The sequence below is a fragment of the Globicephala melas genome, chromosome 1, assembly GCF_963455315.2.
Source record: "Globicephala melas chromosome 1, mGloMel1.2, whole genome shotgun sequence".
In the NCBI taxonomy this organism is placed as follows: domain Eukaryota; kingdom Metazoa; phylum Chordata; class Mammalia; order Artiodactyla; family Delphinidae; genus Globicephala; species Globicephala melas.
The window spans coordinates 45,788,925-45,807,184 of NC_083314.1; the positions used below are offsets into that span (position 1 = coordinate 45,788,925).

An 18,260-nucleotide genomic window follows, 5' to 3' on the forward strand; every position below is an offset into this window, starting at 1 on the left:
TACATATAAAATAAGTAAATTTTATGGCATGTAAACTATACCTTTATAAAATTCTTAGAAGTGTACAAATATTTTCATTGCAGCATTTTTATTAGGCATGGAAAAAAACCATCTAATATCCCAAAGAAAAAATGGTTAAAACATATAAAAGACGAACAAAACAACAGGATCGGTCATCCACTGTGTCCGAAACTGGCAGATCCTTCTTGTACATCCTGCATTTCCACATATATTGCTTTCTTCTCTCATACTCCCTCCTCCCCAGACTTCTCTTAGTGGTTACTTAGTCTTACGATCTTGTTCAACATCATAATTTCAAGTGAAAGCTCTAGGGAGAATTGGTCTCTTCCCCTCAGTCATCCTTCCATCCCACCACGTATTAAAAGTAATTTTAGCCAAAATGTTTGCTTCCCTTACTACAGGGGGCAGAACAGAACACGTCTCTTATTCCCCTTTGTCTTTTTTTTTTTTTTGCTGATAAAGCAAAAGACTTTATTGGGAAGGGGCACCCGGGTGGAGAGGAGCAGGGTAAGGGAACCCATGAGAACTGCTCTCTCCTCTTCATCTTTTTGACACTCAATGGAATCCTTGCGTGGCCCATAGAAGTGTGCTTTAATAAGGCTTATTTCTGCCTGGAAGGGTGCCCTGTTATACTCATCATACAGCAGGCTAACTGACAAATGAAGACTTCCCCCTCCTCTCCTGAACCTCTCTGGATGACTGGGAAGCTCCAAAGGTTTCTGACCTGTGCATTATTTGAATTCTCCTACCACCTGTCTGCTTCCTTTACATGATTCATCTTCCTCCTCTCTCTTCCTAACTGTGGGCTTAGTGAGTCTGTTTCTTGACTTAGTCGCGCCTCTTTGGTAGCCTTCTACCCTGCACTGTGGGGCAGTCTGGCTTTCTGGGCACCAAAGAACATCTTGATTAATGAAACACAATTATCCCAACAGTATTTGGTACAGACACTTAATGGGCCGTCTTGCTTCTCTGCCCACCTAACATCTTTTTCCCCAAAACTTTTCCTGCATGTATCACCATCCAGCGGCAACCTCGGATCTAAGTTTCTATGGGAGCCTGAACATTTAAACTCTGTCGAACCAGGAATACAGGGGCACGAGAGCTGCATTCCACAGCTTGAGCATCTGTGAACCACCAGCCAGAATCCAGAACAAAGATGACGAGGAGGAGGCGGGAAGAGGGTGGAAAAGTGAAATGAAGGACACCCCCCAGGGGCTGCTGTTGAATCCTCCTCCTGTAGGGCTGTGGGCCAGGAGTCAGGCGCCCTCCACTGCTTCCTCAGGGCTGCAAGTGTCAGAGCCTCTTCGGTCAGGGAGTGTTTCAGCAGCATTTTCATAACAGCACAACAACAATTTATAACAAGTTCTGAGGCAATGCCGAAGAAAAGCAAAAATAATTAGCAGTGCTGTTCAAGTCTCCTCCCCTGGCTTATTTCATTAGAAAAATCAATCAAGGCATTAATGGCCAAGCCTGTTTCTAATGAGCTTTATTCTAATTAGACTTGTGCGTTATCATTTCAGTTGGAAAAAGGAATCGTCCGTAATGACCAGTAGGGGTATGACAGCCTCTGACTGTTTTGTTGACCATGTAGAGGAATGATCACCACGATAACAACCACAGTGACAAGAACCCTAGTATACTGGCCTTTTCATTTCCAAGAGAGAATGTATTGACTAAACAGCTTTACAACTCCCATGAAGTGTTTATTATACCCAAATCCTCATTCTACTGATTCTATCCTTCTAAGAAGGATATTTTAGAAGCTTCAAGGGACCTATTTCTCAAGGTCCTGCTTTGCCTGATGTTGGCACTCAGATGACTTCGATGATGCTCCTTTCCCCACGAGGAGGCGAGCGGGAGTGAGGACAGGGAAAAGCAGGGATGGGACTTCCTTGGCGGTCCAGTGGTTAAGACTCTGTGCTTCCAATGTAGAGGGCACAGGTTTGATCCCTGGTCGGGGAACTAAGATCTCACAAGCCACCGCATGGCAAGGCCAAAAAAAGAAAAGAAAAAAAAAAAAGCAGGGATACAGAATGCAGGATGCCCATGTCTCTGGGCCATATTGAACCGATGTCCTAGAGCAGGGTTGGTGACTTTCTCTGTGAAGGACCAAAGAGTAAATAATTTAGGCTTTGCATTCTAAAGGGTCTCTGTTGCAACTCAGCTCTAGCTATAAGCATGAAGGCAGCCACAGAGAAAAGTAAAAGAACGAGTATGGCTGTGTTCCAACAAAACTTTATTTGTGGACCCTTAAGTTGGAATTTCACATGATTTTTCACATGTCAGAAAATATTATTTGGCCTTTTGTTTCCCCCAACCATTTAAACACATAAAAACTATTCTTGTCTGGCAGGCTAGATTTGGCCCATGGGCTGTATTCTGCCCACTTTTGTCACAGAAAATACAATTACCATCTGTAGGTTCAGAGGCTAACTCTGTCACGGGTTCGGGCCCTCTTCCTAAGAGCTCACACAGCAGAGATAAATTCCACCTTGAGAGACATTTCTCTCAAGATGGGGCCAGGGTTCTTCTCCAAAAGATTGTTTTATAAAATTGTTCTTATAAACCAAAAAACCATCGATCAAAATCAAAATTAAATTAAAAAGTTTTCTTACAACCCTGTCTTGCTAATAAATTAGAAAGTTTTCAAGTTTCATTTAAATCTCTGTCCGTATGTATGTCACTTTTATATAGTTTCAATCCTATGATAGACAACAAATTTTTTAATTTTATTTTTTTTACTTGATATTATCTTATAAAAAAATTTCCCTGTTATACCCGATTCCTTATAATGATAAAGAGATACACCATAAAATTTTGCGTAATTCTTTGCAGAAGATTTCCAGGTCATTTGATGGACTTAATTCAAAGAGATGTCTTAAATTAGTCTATTCTCAGGTATAAGAGTTAAGATTTAAATACCACCCCTCACCCCTAAGCCAGGAGAACCCACTTGGTGGACTGGAGCCTCATGGGTCTCCCCTAGGATTCACTTCCTCTAGGACATGAAGCTTCATGGGTCTCCTCTAAGACTCACTTCCTTCAGGACAATGGCTTTAGCAGGCCTGGGATTTCAATCCATATGCCTCTTGACAAAGATGTGCCTTCCAGACAAACTCTTTAGAGCTCTTTGTTCTGAACTAATTGCTTATACCCTAGAATTTATTTTGAACATGGCTGGAGGTTTGGGGAGACTAAGAACACACCTCCTTTCCTTATAGTTTTTAACTGAGAACAGTCAGTCAGATGAGAATCAGCGTTCTTGCTGGATTAGAGAACCCAGCAGGCTCTCCTTATCCCCTCTCCTCCCAACCCCCTGAGGCCTTATGGATGGTGACTGACTCACCCAGTCACAGGTGGAGAGAGTAGAGAATGCTGGGTTTGCCCGTCTTAATGCTCCATGGGCTAGCCTACCAGACAGGGGAGAATGTGACAAGTTGGTTCCTTTCCCTCCTGCCTACACAGAGGAGCAACACTGTTTGCTGGACCACAGCACTCACCTTCCCTTTCCTTCTTCTTTGCTTTCAGAATGGGAAGCACATGCATTTGGCCAGGGAGAGGACTGCAGCTACTGATGGGATGTCCCTGCCCGCAGAAGGCACAGAAGAGTGAACTAGCTAGATATGAGGGAGAAAAGGCCCAGAGAGCAGTGAGGAGTGGGTGTCCTGGGCCCATGGTTGGGGAGAACATGTCCGTTTGGCTTCCTTCCTCTTCCAGGACATGGCTAAGGTGGGCAGGCTGCACCCTAAAAAGAGGAAGAAAAGCAGGGTCCATGGGATTTCATGATGGATCCTGAGGTTTCCATTGGCCTGATGAATCTAATACATTTCCTGGGAATTAACACTTTGGGAGGATAAAAACTGGGGGAGGCCCAGAGGACATATGAGAAGCTGGGCAAACAGAACTAACTGCATTTGTGGGGACTGTTTAGCCTAATAAGTTATGAAGCTCTGATTATATTAAGGCTTGTCACACATTTGATCAACTGGCCAATAAGAACAGCAATGAATAGAGGTTAACTCCATCTGCGGCCATGACTATCAGAGCCCTTGGAAATGGGAGCAGTTTCAAATGAAATTAAAACAGGAGCACTGGGCTTCCCTGGTAGTGCAGTGGTTAAGAATCCGCCTGCCAATGCAGGGGACACGGGTTCGAGCCCTGGTCCAGGAAGATCCCCGTGCTGCGGATTAACTAAGCCCAGGTGCCACAACTACTGCGCCTGCGCTCTAGAGCCCACGAGCCACAACTACTGAAGCCTGCGTGCCACAACTACTGAAGCCTGCGCACCTAGAGCCTGTGCTTCACAACAAGAGAAGCCACCGCAATGAGAAGCCCATGCACTGCAAGGAAGAGTAGCCCCCGCTCACCACAGCTAGAGAAAGCCAGCAACGAAGACCCAATGCAGCCATCAATCAATCAATCAGTCAATCAAAACAACAACAACAAAAACCCAGAAGAACTTCAGGTGACTTAGAGCATGCCTTGGTGCCCGTGTATTAGTTCCTCCTGAAGGTTTTCTTCCACCAAACTGTACATATGTGGATGCAGTGGAAGGTGTGAGCAACGCCAGTGACCACTGTGTAATCTGCTTGTTTTCCACCTGACATTTTGTCATACACATATTCCTCTTTCCATAGACTTCTCTGAATTTTGAGAAATTTAAAAGATACAGAAAAGTATAATGAATGTAACAAGCACTGCATTTCAATCACAGGCATAAGAACTAGTAACATTTTGTAACACTGCTTCTAGCTGCCACTCTCTCCCTGAAGAAATGAAAAGAAATGAAACCCAGTCCCATTCCCCTTCCCCCATCCCCAGGTACAACAATGATCATGGGTTTGGTATGATCATTTTGATACTTTAATAACTGTATAATATTCGTAATATACCAAATAAACTATACATCTTCTATATGAATGTTTACGTATAAAACAGATATAAATACATGCCATTTATAAATATATCGTATAAAAACGTACTATAGTAATGTGTGCACGCACACGTGTATGTATAACTGGTGTTTAATAAATATTTGTTGAATGTCCATCTAAAAACAGTGTATGGTTTTTTAATTTGTATGGTGTCATACAATTTTTTATCATTCTGCTCTATTCCTCTATTCATTTAATAATATGATTTGAGATCTATAATTGTGGAGATATATATATATATATATATATATATATATATATATATATATATATATATGCGCCTGGGTCATTTCTTTTAACTGCTGCATGATACTGTACTGTGGGTCTATAAAGGATTTTATTTATTCATTCCTTTAGCGCTAGGTGCTTAAACTGCTTCCAGGTTTTAAAAATTTTTTTTGCGACTGAGCACAGTATGTATGCTTCAGTGAACTTTATTGCACACACGTAAGAGAATTTCAAGGATACAGACTCATAACTTTAATTGATGGTTTTTATTGGTTAGCATTAATAGTACTTCCTTATATATGCTGGCTACAGATCCTTTTCATGTTTTAAGTATTGCAAATATATTCCAAACTTAGTTTACTAGAAGCTCTGCGTTTGGGAATTATGAGACTTATTAATAAGATAGATACTGACCCATGATACTCACCTGACTCTCTGTGTCTATTTTAAATTTGTTAAGAACCCAGAAGGGAGGCAGAATATGATTAAACATCTCCAAACCTCCAACAACCAATTTCGATAATATGAGTTTAAAGTATTTGGTACTCCTCTTTTGACTCTATTTAGAAAAATGGGATTAAAATGAGGGCAATCTAGAAGTGTCTACCCCAACAATGCTTTCTCTAGGAATTCTCCACAGAATTTCAAAGAGAGGAATAAGTATCCCACAAATAACAAGATATATCAGAATAAACATTTCAAGAAATGTACAAAACATAATATGTTTTATAATTCCTTCCCAATTGATATAAAGGGGCATGCCTCATTCTTTGCTACAGAGGGTTCTGTTTAGTGGGAGTTTGGAAAGTTGCGGGTAAATCAGATAAGATACTCTCTGAAGTTCCTCCCAACTGAAAACTTTATGCTGCTAGATTAGAAGCTCCCTAAAGGCAAGGACCCAATTTCCTAATTCCTCATGGTGCAGCTCCATGGCCCTGGCTCATTTCTGCGTCCAGAGAACACATTCCAGATAAGCTTGTTAAATGAATCAAAGAAGTTAATCTTACTGCTTTAATGATCTTGTTAGGGATCCCCTTTCCTAACTTTTTGTTGTTGTTATAAACATTTTAAGACTAGTATTAATGAATATTTGCAAAAGCAGGTTTTAAGCAACCCACAAGAATTAAAAAAGAATGAACCCTCCAAACAGCAAAAATACAGATAGGGATTCAGCTGTACCCGGGCCACTGACTCATGGACTCATTCTGTCATCAGCTCAAAAGCTGGTACAGGTTATTTAATGGCTCTATAAATGTTCACACGAATCTAATTCCTTAACATGTTTATACCACACAGGAGGGAGGTGGGCCAGTACACCGGAAAATATCCTGTTCTAATTCTCTCTCTACAAGGAGACATCTATACCACAGGAAGGCACTTGCTCAAGCAAGGTTCAATCTGATAAGTTCTGCATGTTCAGTTTCAGTCACCACCTCCCCCAAATCCTTCCTCTACAAATGGCCTTTATGATGTGGATACAGGCAACTTCAACCAAAATAAAAGCTACCAATCACAGAGCACATACAACATATCAAACACTCTGCTACAGACTCTACATGAATTTTCTTTAATTTCCCGGACAAGTTAGTGTTACTATCCAAAATTTTGGTGAGGAAACTGAGGATCAGAAAGGTTAAACAATTAACCTGAGGTCACACAGCTACTACTGGAGTGGGTCTTCGGATTTGCCTGGGGTTTGAAGCACAGGCTCTTTCACTTGCTCCGTGCTGCCTCTTTTCTTGACTTTTCTCAGTTCTGTTTCTTGGCACTGTACCTACTACATACCTGCCATGGGGCTCCTAACTGTTAAGAGCCCCTCCTATCACGCTGAGCCCTTTGCTACAGGAGTCTGCCCCATCACATCTCCTTCCTTCGTGTGCTTCTGCTTCTGCTAAGCCCAGTGGTCTCATGTGCCCTATTCACTCCTTCAACAAATTTATTAAGCCTCTGTTCTGTCCCAGGCCCTGTGCTAGGTTCTAGGCAAACAAAGAGACCCAATTTTTATCCTTAGGGAACCGTCTATGTAATGCTTCGAGTTCTTTTAGAGATTCTTAAATAATAAATTAGCAGTGACAGAGGCTGGTACCCTCTGTCCCCAAGGGCCCTATGTAGGGCTAAAACAATGCCCCTGGATGCTAAGCGCGAAGAGTGGAAAGGCCATGGGGAGGAGGGGAAACAGATAGCCCAGGAAGAGGAAGGGAAGGAGAAACCGAATGGGAACAAGACAAAAAAACGACACAAGCCAGCATCACTGTCTCTCTGCTCTGAGTGGTACCTTGGGCCACCTTCTTTTGCCCAAGTACTACACCCATGGCAAAATGACACCATTCACCGATTGTGCCCCAGGTTGCTGTTGAGTTCAGAGCACTGTCGGCCTCACTGCATTCATAAAAATGGCATGGTTTTTATTTGTATTCATGTACTCCACTGTTCTGGAACCTGGACTCTTCTCCTTTGCTACTCCCTAAGGCACCAGGCTGATAGAACCTCAAGAATTCTCTGAAAATCAAGCCCTCCAGAAAAAAGAAAGTGAGAAGAGACTGGGTGTGTTGCATTCTTCTAGGTTTGCTGCCTCCTTTATTTTCCTTGGCTGCGTGACCTATGACTAGTAGCTACATGGAATGCTGGGGAACGCTAGGATCCTCAAAGTCCATGGTGTGCACGCACTTCGCCAGTGGCTCCTGCACCAATGTTATCATAGTAACTATTAAGAAGTCACCTGCATAAAGCTATGCGGTAGGGAGAGAAACAAAACAGGGCTGGGTCACAGCCTTACCCTTGTAATTACAGCTTTACTTTGACCAGCGAATGAGGAAAGGTACGTACAGGAGAGAGAGCAGGCAAGGCAGGGGGATGATGGGGAAGGATACACAAGGCAGGGTTTGATTATTAGCAAAATTAAGGCCCTGCTGTGTTTCCCATGGAGCAAGGAGCTGTTTAATGGAATAACGGCAGCCCAGCCCAGTTCCAAAACACATGTGTCAGCAAGAGCATCTCTCTGCCAGTGCTGAAGGCCCTGGTTGTTACGGAAATTGACAAGCTAGTGGGAGGGACATGCTATGACTTCCTCCGTACACATGGAGCAGGCCAGGTGACATTCTTCAGGATCTGATACAACAGTCCCATGTTTCTCATCACTAGCGGCACTGAGGAGACCTTTAAACGCACCACCAGAAAGTAAAACCTATCATCAACTGCAGGTGCCAAATATTATATTCGATTCTATAGCAGCTCTGCAGTTAAACAGTCTACTTCAGGAAGAGTTTATATATAGAACCAAAAATCACGGCTCATAATTACACACAAGTCACTCTCTTTACCAGATGAAAAGCAAACACCTTCGGATCTCTGACACACTGATTCATAGCGTAGTTCAGACTGATCTGACATAATATTAAGAAAAGGAGCCCTTGAAATAAATTTATAAATGCAGACTTACCATTTTTCTCACCAACTAGGTTAGTTCTGGGGCCAAGGAAATCAGGCCACTTCAGGAACCCAAACATTTTCTAAGTGTAAATGATTTTTCAACAGATGTAAAGGTCTATAGATAAACATATTAAAATCAGCTGATTTTAAATCCATCCGCTGCTCTTTCTAAGACATTTCCTCAAAAGGTCACATTGAATAATTCCAGTCAGCAGAGGCGGAGTCTCAAAATCGTACAGGAATATGCGAGTCATGGTGGCACGCTGATAGCTCACCCTCGGGGGGTGAAGTACTATGAGCTATTCTCAAAGAGGAGAAGGGAGCGATGAAAGGAAGGAGAATGGGTTTTCTTGGAGTTATCTGTGCTTAGTTTCCTAATTTTCTTTACAGTCAGAGATACATATGGATAAGATCAGACCCTGACGAGACTCGTGGGTGCTCATGGGTATAGTTGGGCCCTGGATCTGAGCAAAGCCCGTAAGTGAAATGCACGGGTTCTTTGCCTGGGGCCCGAGGACAGGCTCCAGACAGTTAAAAAACTCTAAAATTTTACTTAAGAATTTTGTGTATATGATATCATGTGCATTTTTATAGGGAGAGTCTTTCTAACTTTTACAACATTCCAAAAAAATGCCCATGACCCAACAGAGCTTAAGATGCTTTTCACGAGGAAAACTAACCAGATGCAACTGGCATTGCACTGAGACATTCTTTAACATTCAGGGCTCTCTCTGAGAGAGCAAAAGACTTCTCAGTTGTCAGCTGTTCTTACATCTTCCTAAAGCAAAATATAAATCCCTGCGTTTGCCTGGGAAAGACAGTATTAATGCAGATACTTAAAAAATGTATTTACTTTTTCTGCTTCTTACAAGTACACAAATATACCATAGAAAGCATATCTTAAAATCTGATGTGATCTGTCTTTGGGTATGATATTCAGAAACTCCTCCACAGGGCCAAGTTTTAATCATCTAGATCTCTTCTTTCTCCTCTAAATATAGTGAAAGACGAGAGTTTAAAATCATTACCTTGCTCTGCAGTAAACTGTCATTTTCTTTAAGCTGTAAAATTAGGCAAATGTCACCACTTCACATAAAGTTCAGGAGCCTGTGAATTGTCAGGGACAACAACTATAGATTGTAATGGAATAATGGTTAGGTATCCAAGTGAAAAAGAATGAGGTAAAGATAAATGAGGTGCTCCCATTGTTTCACAGCATTTTTTTACTCTCCAAAAGGAAAAGCAAAAGTTGATCAGAGCTTACGATGCTCTTTTGAACTCTCACTGCTCTCCTGACAAAAATCTCTCTCGTGGTCATCTCCAGATGCAGCTCAGTGTCCTGGCTTTCTTCACGCCAGCATAGTGAAACGGTGTCAAGTGTCCAAGGATGTCCCAACTGCCTGGTTCACGGACCTCAAGTTTCAGCACTTGACCCCTGAAACACCTACGTTCAATACAGGAGGATCTGACTCACGGTGATAATGGTGTAAGGGGTGATGGAAGAAGGACACCTCCATTGGTAAAATAATTACCTTTTCAAAGAAATCTGCATTTAAAACTGAGCTCCTCAAGTCAAGGGACTCTTTCCTACTTATTCTGTATCCCTTAGTTCCTATCTGTTTTTCTATCCCGAGTCACAGCATAATGCCTGGTATGCTAAATAATTAAACGATGCTAAATAATTTAGCATCGAAAGTGCTAAATACTTTGTTAATGCATTTTTGCTACTTGCTTTTCTTTGACACCAGTAACTTCTTAGAAAACTGCTTGCCCAGCTGTGGTGCAAAAGTACACTGCAGCTCAGCACCATGATCATTTTTGATTTAGAGTAGTCCACATTAAGTTTCACTGTAAGTATTAAACCACCTAGCAGTCCTTGTTTCCTTATACTAATGGTACGTTTGCATATATCTTGAGAGAGACAGAACAGAGATTTCTCTTAGTATGGAGAGGAGAGTTGAAAGGTAAATCAAACTATGCCCCGTAGACATTCAATAAATACAAAGGATGAATCAAGGAACGGCAGGTTTAAATCTCTACAGATTCACTCAATTTTGCTTCTTGCCAACTTAAGGAAGAAAAGAGGAATTCCTGGACATTTCTGAGAAAGATTATATCTCAAAACTCAAGGCCTCTCAGAATGACTCCAATTTGCAGCATGAAGCTCTGAGTTTAGTTTTTTTTTAAATCAATCCTATATAACCTAAAGAATAGATGTGAATTGCATTTATGGTTGTCTAAATATTAGTTGGACCAAAGAAATATTTAGCAATGGTAAAAAGTCAGGAAAATGATTCATAAGAATCCAACTTCCAATTTTGATTATATAAACTATGGTGAAGACTATATTAAGCTGAACACATATATTAAAAAGGAACATTTTAATTTGGGGAGGCTTAATGTTTAGATGATACATAGGATAGCATATTCACAAAATTCAGAAGGATGAACTTTAGGTAAGAGCAGAGATAGGAAAGTTTGGTTCAGAGAAGATACAAAATTCCCTTAGAAATCTGTAACTGGGCACGTATCACAGATTATATAAGAGCTAATTTTTGAATATAAATGTATTCAATATATAGTGGGAACACTGTATCCTGAATCTACAAATGCTCCTTTGTCCAAGGAAAGTTTCATCCAATAAATGATCAAGTTATAAACTTTGCTTTTGTTGTGCTAAACACATCACTGTCTACATCCTGGATGCAAAGTAAGAAGGGAGGTAGAATTTCAGATGGGAACAATGAATTTCAGTTTTGAGTAACAAGATGTAGAATTTCAATTATGGAAACACACCAGAAAGAGATTAGATCACTTAAAACACCTTGTCTGGGTCTGTAAATGTTGTTTAAAAAGATAACTTACAATTCAGGTCTCAATTTTTACAGACTACGTCTGACTACTAAGCAAATATTTTTATTGCCAAAAAGCTAGTGGAGGAGAAATAATCCAGAGAAAGAAAAGATATTCACCATTACAGTAGGAACAAAATATTGCTTTTTATGCTTCTCTTTACTGAAAACAAAATGTTACTGGCAAGTTGAACAGCTTTTGAACCAATATGTGAAACCTGGTAATTATTCCTAAGATGATGTTTTCAATCTAAAAAGTCATGCATAAGCTAAAATTTCACTAAAAGTAAAAAATATATATATATACTCAAATGAGAATGTAAGCATAGCCAAGGAACACTATAGATTAAACTATTACTTTAGTTCGTTACCCATTTCTATTTTTCACATTGGTAACAGATGCTGGTCTTTTAATGGTGCATTAGAAGATTATATAATGATTCTTTCAGGAGAGGTCCACCTCAGAGAGGAGTCTGTTACTGAAGTACGGATGAATTTAAGACCTCCTTCACTATCTTCCATTGACCGATATACACATAACCTAGGACTTCATGAAGAAATGCTCAAGGGCCACAAAAAGTAAAAAAAGAAGTAAAAATTAAAGTGGAAAAATTTCAAAGGTAAAATTGGCCCGTGATGCCTTAACCATAGTCGTGATATGTTCTGAATTTAGAATTTAACTCTTCTTCAGAATAAGGTTTTCAAATTATAATTCTCAGATGTATAACTTTAGTATTTAAAATTCACACCCTGCAGTGATAAATTTAAATTCTCTAAGCACGTAAGCCTTTAATGATTACCATATTGAACCCTTCATTCAGTTAATTCTCATATGGCACTCTGAGATCATAAGTATGGGTTAAATTTCCACATGAATCAACTTTGTGTCTTACTGTCACTGTAAAAACCACACAGTTTTAGAGAAGCAACCTGGAGACTCTGCTTTGGAGTCAGACAGACGTGGGCTGGAATTCCAACACGACCGCTATTAGCCTTGCAAACCTGGGTAAGTTACTCAAGCATGAGCCTCAATTTCCTTATCTGTAAAATGCAAATATTACCGGTCTCATGGCCACTTCCCTGAGGTAAGGTATTGATTGCAACATGGTTGCAACATTTGTCAACATTGGGTATGTAGTAGACAGGTACTAAGGACCTCCCTGCTTGCAGTCTGAGGTCCGAGCAGGGCACCAGGTGCAGACAATACACAGTGATAGATAGCAACGCTCTGTTTCTAGGCAAAGGCTCTTACCAGTCTCTACCTGACTTTCCACGCTTTAATGAAAGATCAGCGGTAGCCCAGGATCCTGGGAAGCTCTGTTATACATTAAATATTCTCCTAGCCACGCTGTGATGTGTGGACGTTTGTTTTAACTCTAACCATCCCCTTGTAAGAAAAGCTTTGTAACAGAAACCAGAATACCGTTACTCTAACTCATGAGGCAATATTTCCCTTGAAACATGTAATTTTACTTCTTACCTTTTCAATTTTTTCATCCAGCATTCTGAAGAATTCTTGCTGGCTTTCAGAGATGTGCATGCTGAAAAACAGAGAGTAGGTAAGTGCGTATTTCAGTGTTTTCTTAAACCTAGCTCCCTCAGATGAAAAATGCCGAGTCCCTAAACTTCGGGGCAGTCATTTATTTCTTGCAGACTTTTCCACGGAAGTACTCTGAAGTCACACTAAGGATAAATGTCATTACAGTAACCCTGCAAACATTGTTTCATAACAGTCTATCAGTTCCTATGATTTAAGGAACGCAATTTCCTTTCAACGTACACGTTATTTATAGTGGTGTTACTTGGAGGTGTGTGCCCAATTTTTGTCTTGTACTTAAAACAAAAAGCACAGGCAAGCAGTACATGGCATATTTCAACCCTGTGTGTAACCATAACAAGAAAATATATCCTAGTTATTATATTAAAATGTGTATTTTACACAGGCTGTCAGCATCAGCATGGTATTCCGCTGACTGTATAGGTGTGGGCTGGCAGCAAATGAGCCGAGAACCTGACCTGAATATCTCCTGTCCTGGTGACAGCAAATGCACCTCTTTGGAACTGAAATCCACTGGAACGTGAGAGTAAGTGAGGAGGCAAGTCTGAGTAGCCCCCGCCCTGTGTGTTTACCTGTTCTTTGCTATTTAACGGCATACTTAATGAGATGGACGTGGTTGGTGAGGACAAAACTAAGAAGGTAAGGAGAGCAGAGAGGATTCACGGACAGGAGGGAAAGGGTCTTGAATGGAAGGGTGACTTATGTATTCTCAAATCCCGATGCACTAACTGAGCTCTTTCAGATAAACTGTTATCCCTGGAGGTGCAGCAGACCCTGCCAGGTGGAGCAAACGCCCACCACGGAGATCCTCGTTACCTGTGTGTTGTCTTAGAGATGGTGTAGCCAGACAGCGTGAGGCTTACTCTGCTGTTCTTCATGCGCTCCTTTCAGAGAGAAGCCCTAAATCTCTTCCATAGGGACAGAGACAGAACTTTCACTCTGATGAAGTAAATTACCCCCTATCGACTGACTCCCGCCTAGGTAAACAGGGATGCCCTCCTCTCACGTGGAAACTATCAACACAGTGGCATTAATAATAGTTCTTACCTAAGAGGGTACACATCGCACTGTGAGAAACAGTCCCTAGGTAACAACTTGATTCTTAAACCCCTTCTGATGGACAAGTTGATGATTGTTGAGTGAGGGGAGGAGATGGAAAAGCATGCTGGGCTGGCTTTACTGTCTTTCTTCAAGATTTAGGATGCGATAATTGGATTGTTTCTCATTTAGTTTATAAAGTATGAATACTAAGGGCTTCACTGGTGGTGCGGTGGTTGAGAGTCCGCCTGCCGATGCAGGGGACACGGGTTCGTGCCCCGGTCCAGGAGGATCCCACGTGCTGCGGAGCCGCTAGGCCCGTGAGCCACGGCCGCTGAGCCTGCACGTCTGGAGTCTGTGCTCCCCAACGGGAGAGGCCACAACAGTGAGAGGCCCGCGTACCGCAAAACAAAACAAAACAAAACAAAAAAAGGTATGAATACTTGATGCTAAGATTAATTAGATCTAAAAATCTTTTCTAAAAGCCTGTATGTTGGGATTTAACTACTACAGCTTAACAATTTCGGCTATTCCTATTTCTCTCTAATTACTAAAATCCCACCTTGGAAAACACAATGCTCCCCTGGAACATTTCTTTTTTATTGAGGTATAGTTGATTTGCAATATTATATTAGTTTCGGGTGTACAACACAGTGACTCAAAATTTTGATAGATTATACTCCATTTATACCCTGGAGCATTCTTGTGGCTCCCAGGGGTCCCAGCAAAGCTCTTGTGAGTTAACCCTGCCATCAGAGGCTCTTCTTTCTGTGACTTGTCAGTTTCCTGAGACTAGGGTGATGATGCTATGGAATCTTAATGACAAGTAATCAAACGAAGGAAAGGTGGACAAAATGAGCTCTAGAGCTGAAAGATACACGGCTCCCATTTTAAGTGACTTAAAAAAATAAGCTTCCAAACAATAAACACCTAAGCTGCGAAAGTATAAGAAGGCAAGGTCTTAATTCCCAAACACTTCACCTGCAAAAATGAAATTCCATTACTCCTGACAAATCTTAGCCTAAACACAGTTATTTCTTTTTTTTTTTTTTTTTTTTTTTTTGCGGTACGCGGGCCTCTCACTGTCGTAGCCTCTCCCGTTGTGGAGCACAGGCTCCGGACGCGCAGGCTCAGCGGCCATGGCTCACGCGCCCAGCCGCTCCGCGGCATGTGGGATCCTCCCGGACCGGGGCACGAACCTGCGTCCCCTGCATCGGCAGGCGGACCCTCAACCACTGCGCCACAAGGGAAGCCCCACAGTTATTTCTTCATGATCATCATTACTACTTTTCAATTGCACCTCAGGGCAGTGGGGTAATCCTAATCCTCACAGCAGGACACACCCTAGCTAGTAGTTCATGGCTCACTTTTATTTAGTTATTTTAAAAAATAACAGTATAATAAGCACCCATGAAACCAAAACAAAAAACCAAAGCTGCGATTTTTATTTATTTTTTAACATCTTTATTGGAGTATAATTGCTTTACAATGATGTGTTAGTTTCTGCTTTATAACAAAGTGAATCAGCTATACATATACATATGTTCCCATATCTCTTCCCTCTTGCATCTCCCTCCCTCCCACCCTCCCTATCCCACCCCTCTAGGTGGTCACAAAGCACCGAGCTGATCTCCCTGTGCTATGCGGCTGCTTCCCACTAGCTATCTATTTTACCTTTGGTAGTGTATATATGTCCATGCCACTCTCATTTTGTCCAAGCTTACCCTTCCCCCTCTCTGTGTTCTCAAGTCCATTCTCTAGTAGGTCTGTGTCTTTATTCCCGTCTTGCCCCTAGGTTCTTCATGACCTTTTGTTTTTAGATTCCATATATATGTGTTAGCATACGGTATTTGTTTTTCTCTTTCTGACTTACTTCACTCTGTATGACAGACTCTAGGTCCATCTACCTCACTGCAAATAACTCAATTCTGTTTCTTTTTATGGCTGAGTAATATTCCATTGTATATATGTGCCACATCTTCTTTATCCATTCATCTGTCGATGGACACTTAGGTTGCTTCCATGTCCTGGCTATTGTAAATAGAGCTGCAGTGAACATTGTGGTACATGACTCTTTTTGAATTATGGTTTTTTCAGGGTATATGTCCAGTAGTGGGTTTACTGGGTCGTATGGTAATTCTATTTTAAGTTTTTTAAGGAACCTCCATACTGTTCTCCATAGTGGCTGTATTAATTTACATTCCCACCAACAGTGCAAGAGGGTTCCCTTTTCTCCACACCCTCTCCAGCATTTATTGTTTGTAGATTTTTTGATGATGGCCATTCTGACTGGTATGAGGTGATACCTCATTGTAGTTTTGATTTGCATTTCTCTAATGATTAGTGATGTTGAGCATCCTTTCATTTGTTTGTTGGCAATCTGTATATGTTCTTTGGAGAAATGTCTGTTTAGGTCTTCTGCCCATTTTTGGATTGGGTTTTTTTTTTTTTTTTTTGATATTGAGCTGCATGAGCTGCTTGTAAATTTCGGAGATTAATCCTTTGTCAGTTGCTTCATTTGAAAATATTTACTCCTATTCTGAGGGTTGTCTTTTCGTGTTGTTTATGTTTTCCTTTGCTGTGCAAAAGCTTTGAAGTTTCATTAGGTCCCATTTGTTTATTTTTGTTTTTATTTCCATTTGTCTAGGAGGTGGGTCAAAAAGGATCTTGCTGTGATTTATGTCATAGAGTGTTCTGCCTATGTTTTCCTCTAAGAGTTTGATAGTGTCTGGCCTTACATTTAAGTCTTTAATCCATTTTGAGTTTATTTTTGTGGATGGTGTTAGGAGGTGTTCTAATTTCATTCTTTTACATGTAGCTATCCAGTTTTCCCAGCACCACTTATTGAAGAGCCTGTCTTTTCCCCATTGTAAATTCTTGCCTCCTTTATCAAAAATAAGGTGACCATATGTGTGTTGGTTTATCTCTGGGCTTTCTATCCTGTTCCATTGATCTATATTTCTGTTTTTGTGCCAGTACCATACTGTCTTGATTACTGTAGCTTTGTAGTATAGTCTGAAGTCTGGGAGCCTGATTCCTCCAGCTCCGTTTTTCTTTCTCAAGATTACTTTGGCTATTCGGGGTCTTTTGTGTTTCCATAGAAATTGTGAAATTATTTGTTCTAGTTCTGTGAAAAATGCCATTTGTAGTTTGATAGGGATCACACTGAATCTGTCGATTGCTTTGGGTAGTATAGTCATTTTCACAATGTTGATTCTTCCAATCGAAGAACATGGTATATCTCTCCATCTGTTTATATCATCTTTAATTTCTTTCATCAATGTCTTATAGTTTTCTGCATACAGGTCTTTTGTCTCCTTAGGTTTATTCTTAGGTATTTTATTCTTTTCGTTGCAATGGTAAATGGGAGTGTTTCCATAATTTCTCTTTCAGATTTTTCATCATTAGTGTATAGGAATCCAAGAGATTTCTGTGCATTAATTTTGTATCCTACTACTTTACCAAATTCATTGATCAGCTCTAGTAGTTTTCTGGTAGCATCTTTAGGATTCTCTATGTATAGTATCATGTCATCTGTAAACTGTGACAGCTTTAATTCTTCTTTTCGAATTTGGATTCCTTTTATTTCTTTTTCTTCTCTGATTGCTGTGGCTAAAACTTCCAAAACTATGTTGAATAATAGTGGTGAGTGTGGGCAACCTTGTCTTGTTCCTGATCTTAGAGGAAATGGTTTCAGTTTTTCACCATTGAGAACAATGTTGGCTGTAGGTTTGTCATGTATGGCCTTTAATATGTTGAACTTAAGTTCCCTCTACAAAGCTGCAATCTTAACAAGAACCTAGAGGTTACTTACGTCCCACCCATGTGTGTTACTCCCAACTCAAGGGAACCATCATGCCCCTGCTTTCCTTTTACATAGCTTTACTCTATTTCTCTATGTGCTTAAAAAGCAGATGATTTATTTTAGTTTTTTTTAACTTTATAGAGTGCATTATGCTCTGTGTAATGTTGCAGGACTTACTCTTTGTTCTAGTGCTATACTGCTAGGGTCCATCCAGCTTTGTGCATTGTTGCAGTGCATTCGTTTTAACTGCTAATATTCCACTGTGTGAATACAGTGTTGTTCATCTATCCAATTTCCTGTCAAAGGGCATTTGGGTTTTTTCTAATTGTTAAGGTGTTCTTACCAAGTGTCAGACACTGTGATAAGAACCGGGCATACGTTATTTCATTTAAGCC

At 40.7% G+C, this 18,260-nt stretch overlaps 1 protein-coding gene across 1 annotated transcript in view; it reads right to left on the bottom strand.

Moving 5' to 3' along the window:
- C1H1orf21 (chromosome 1 C1orf21 homolog) overlaps positions 1–18,260 on the bottom strand; it is a 231,797-nt gene that overhangs the window by 16,342 nt on the left and 197,195 nt on the right. The window contains exon 5 of the mRNA XM_030873069.3: positions 12,945–13,005. Coding sequence (XP_030728929.1) covers positions 12,945–13,005 — 61 coding nt within the window. The remainder of the gene's footprint in view (positions 1–12,944; positions 13,006–18,260) is intronic.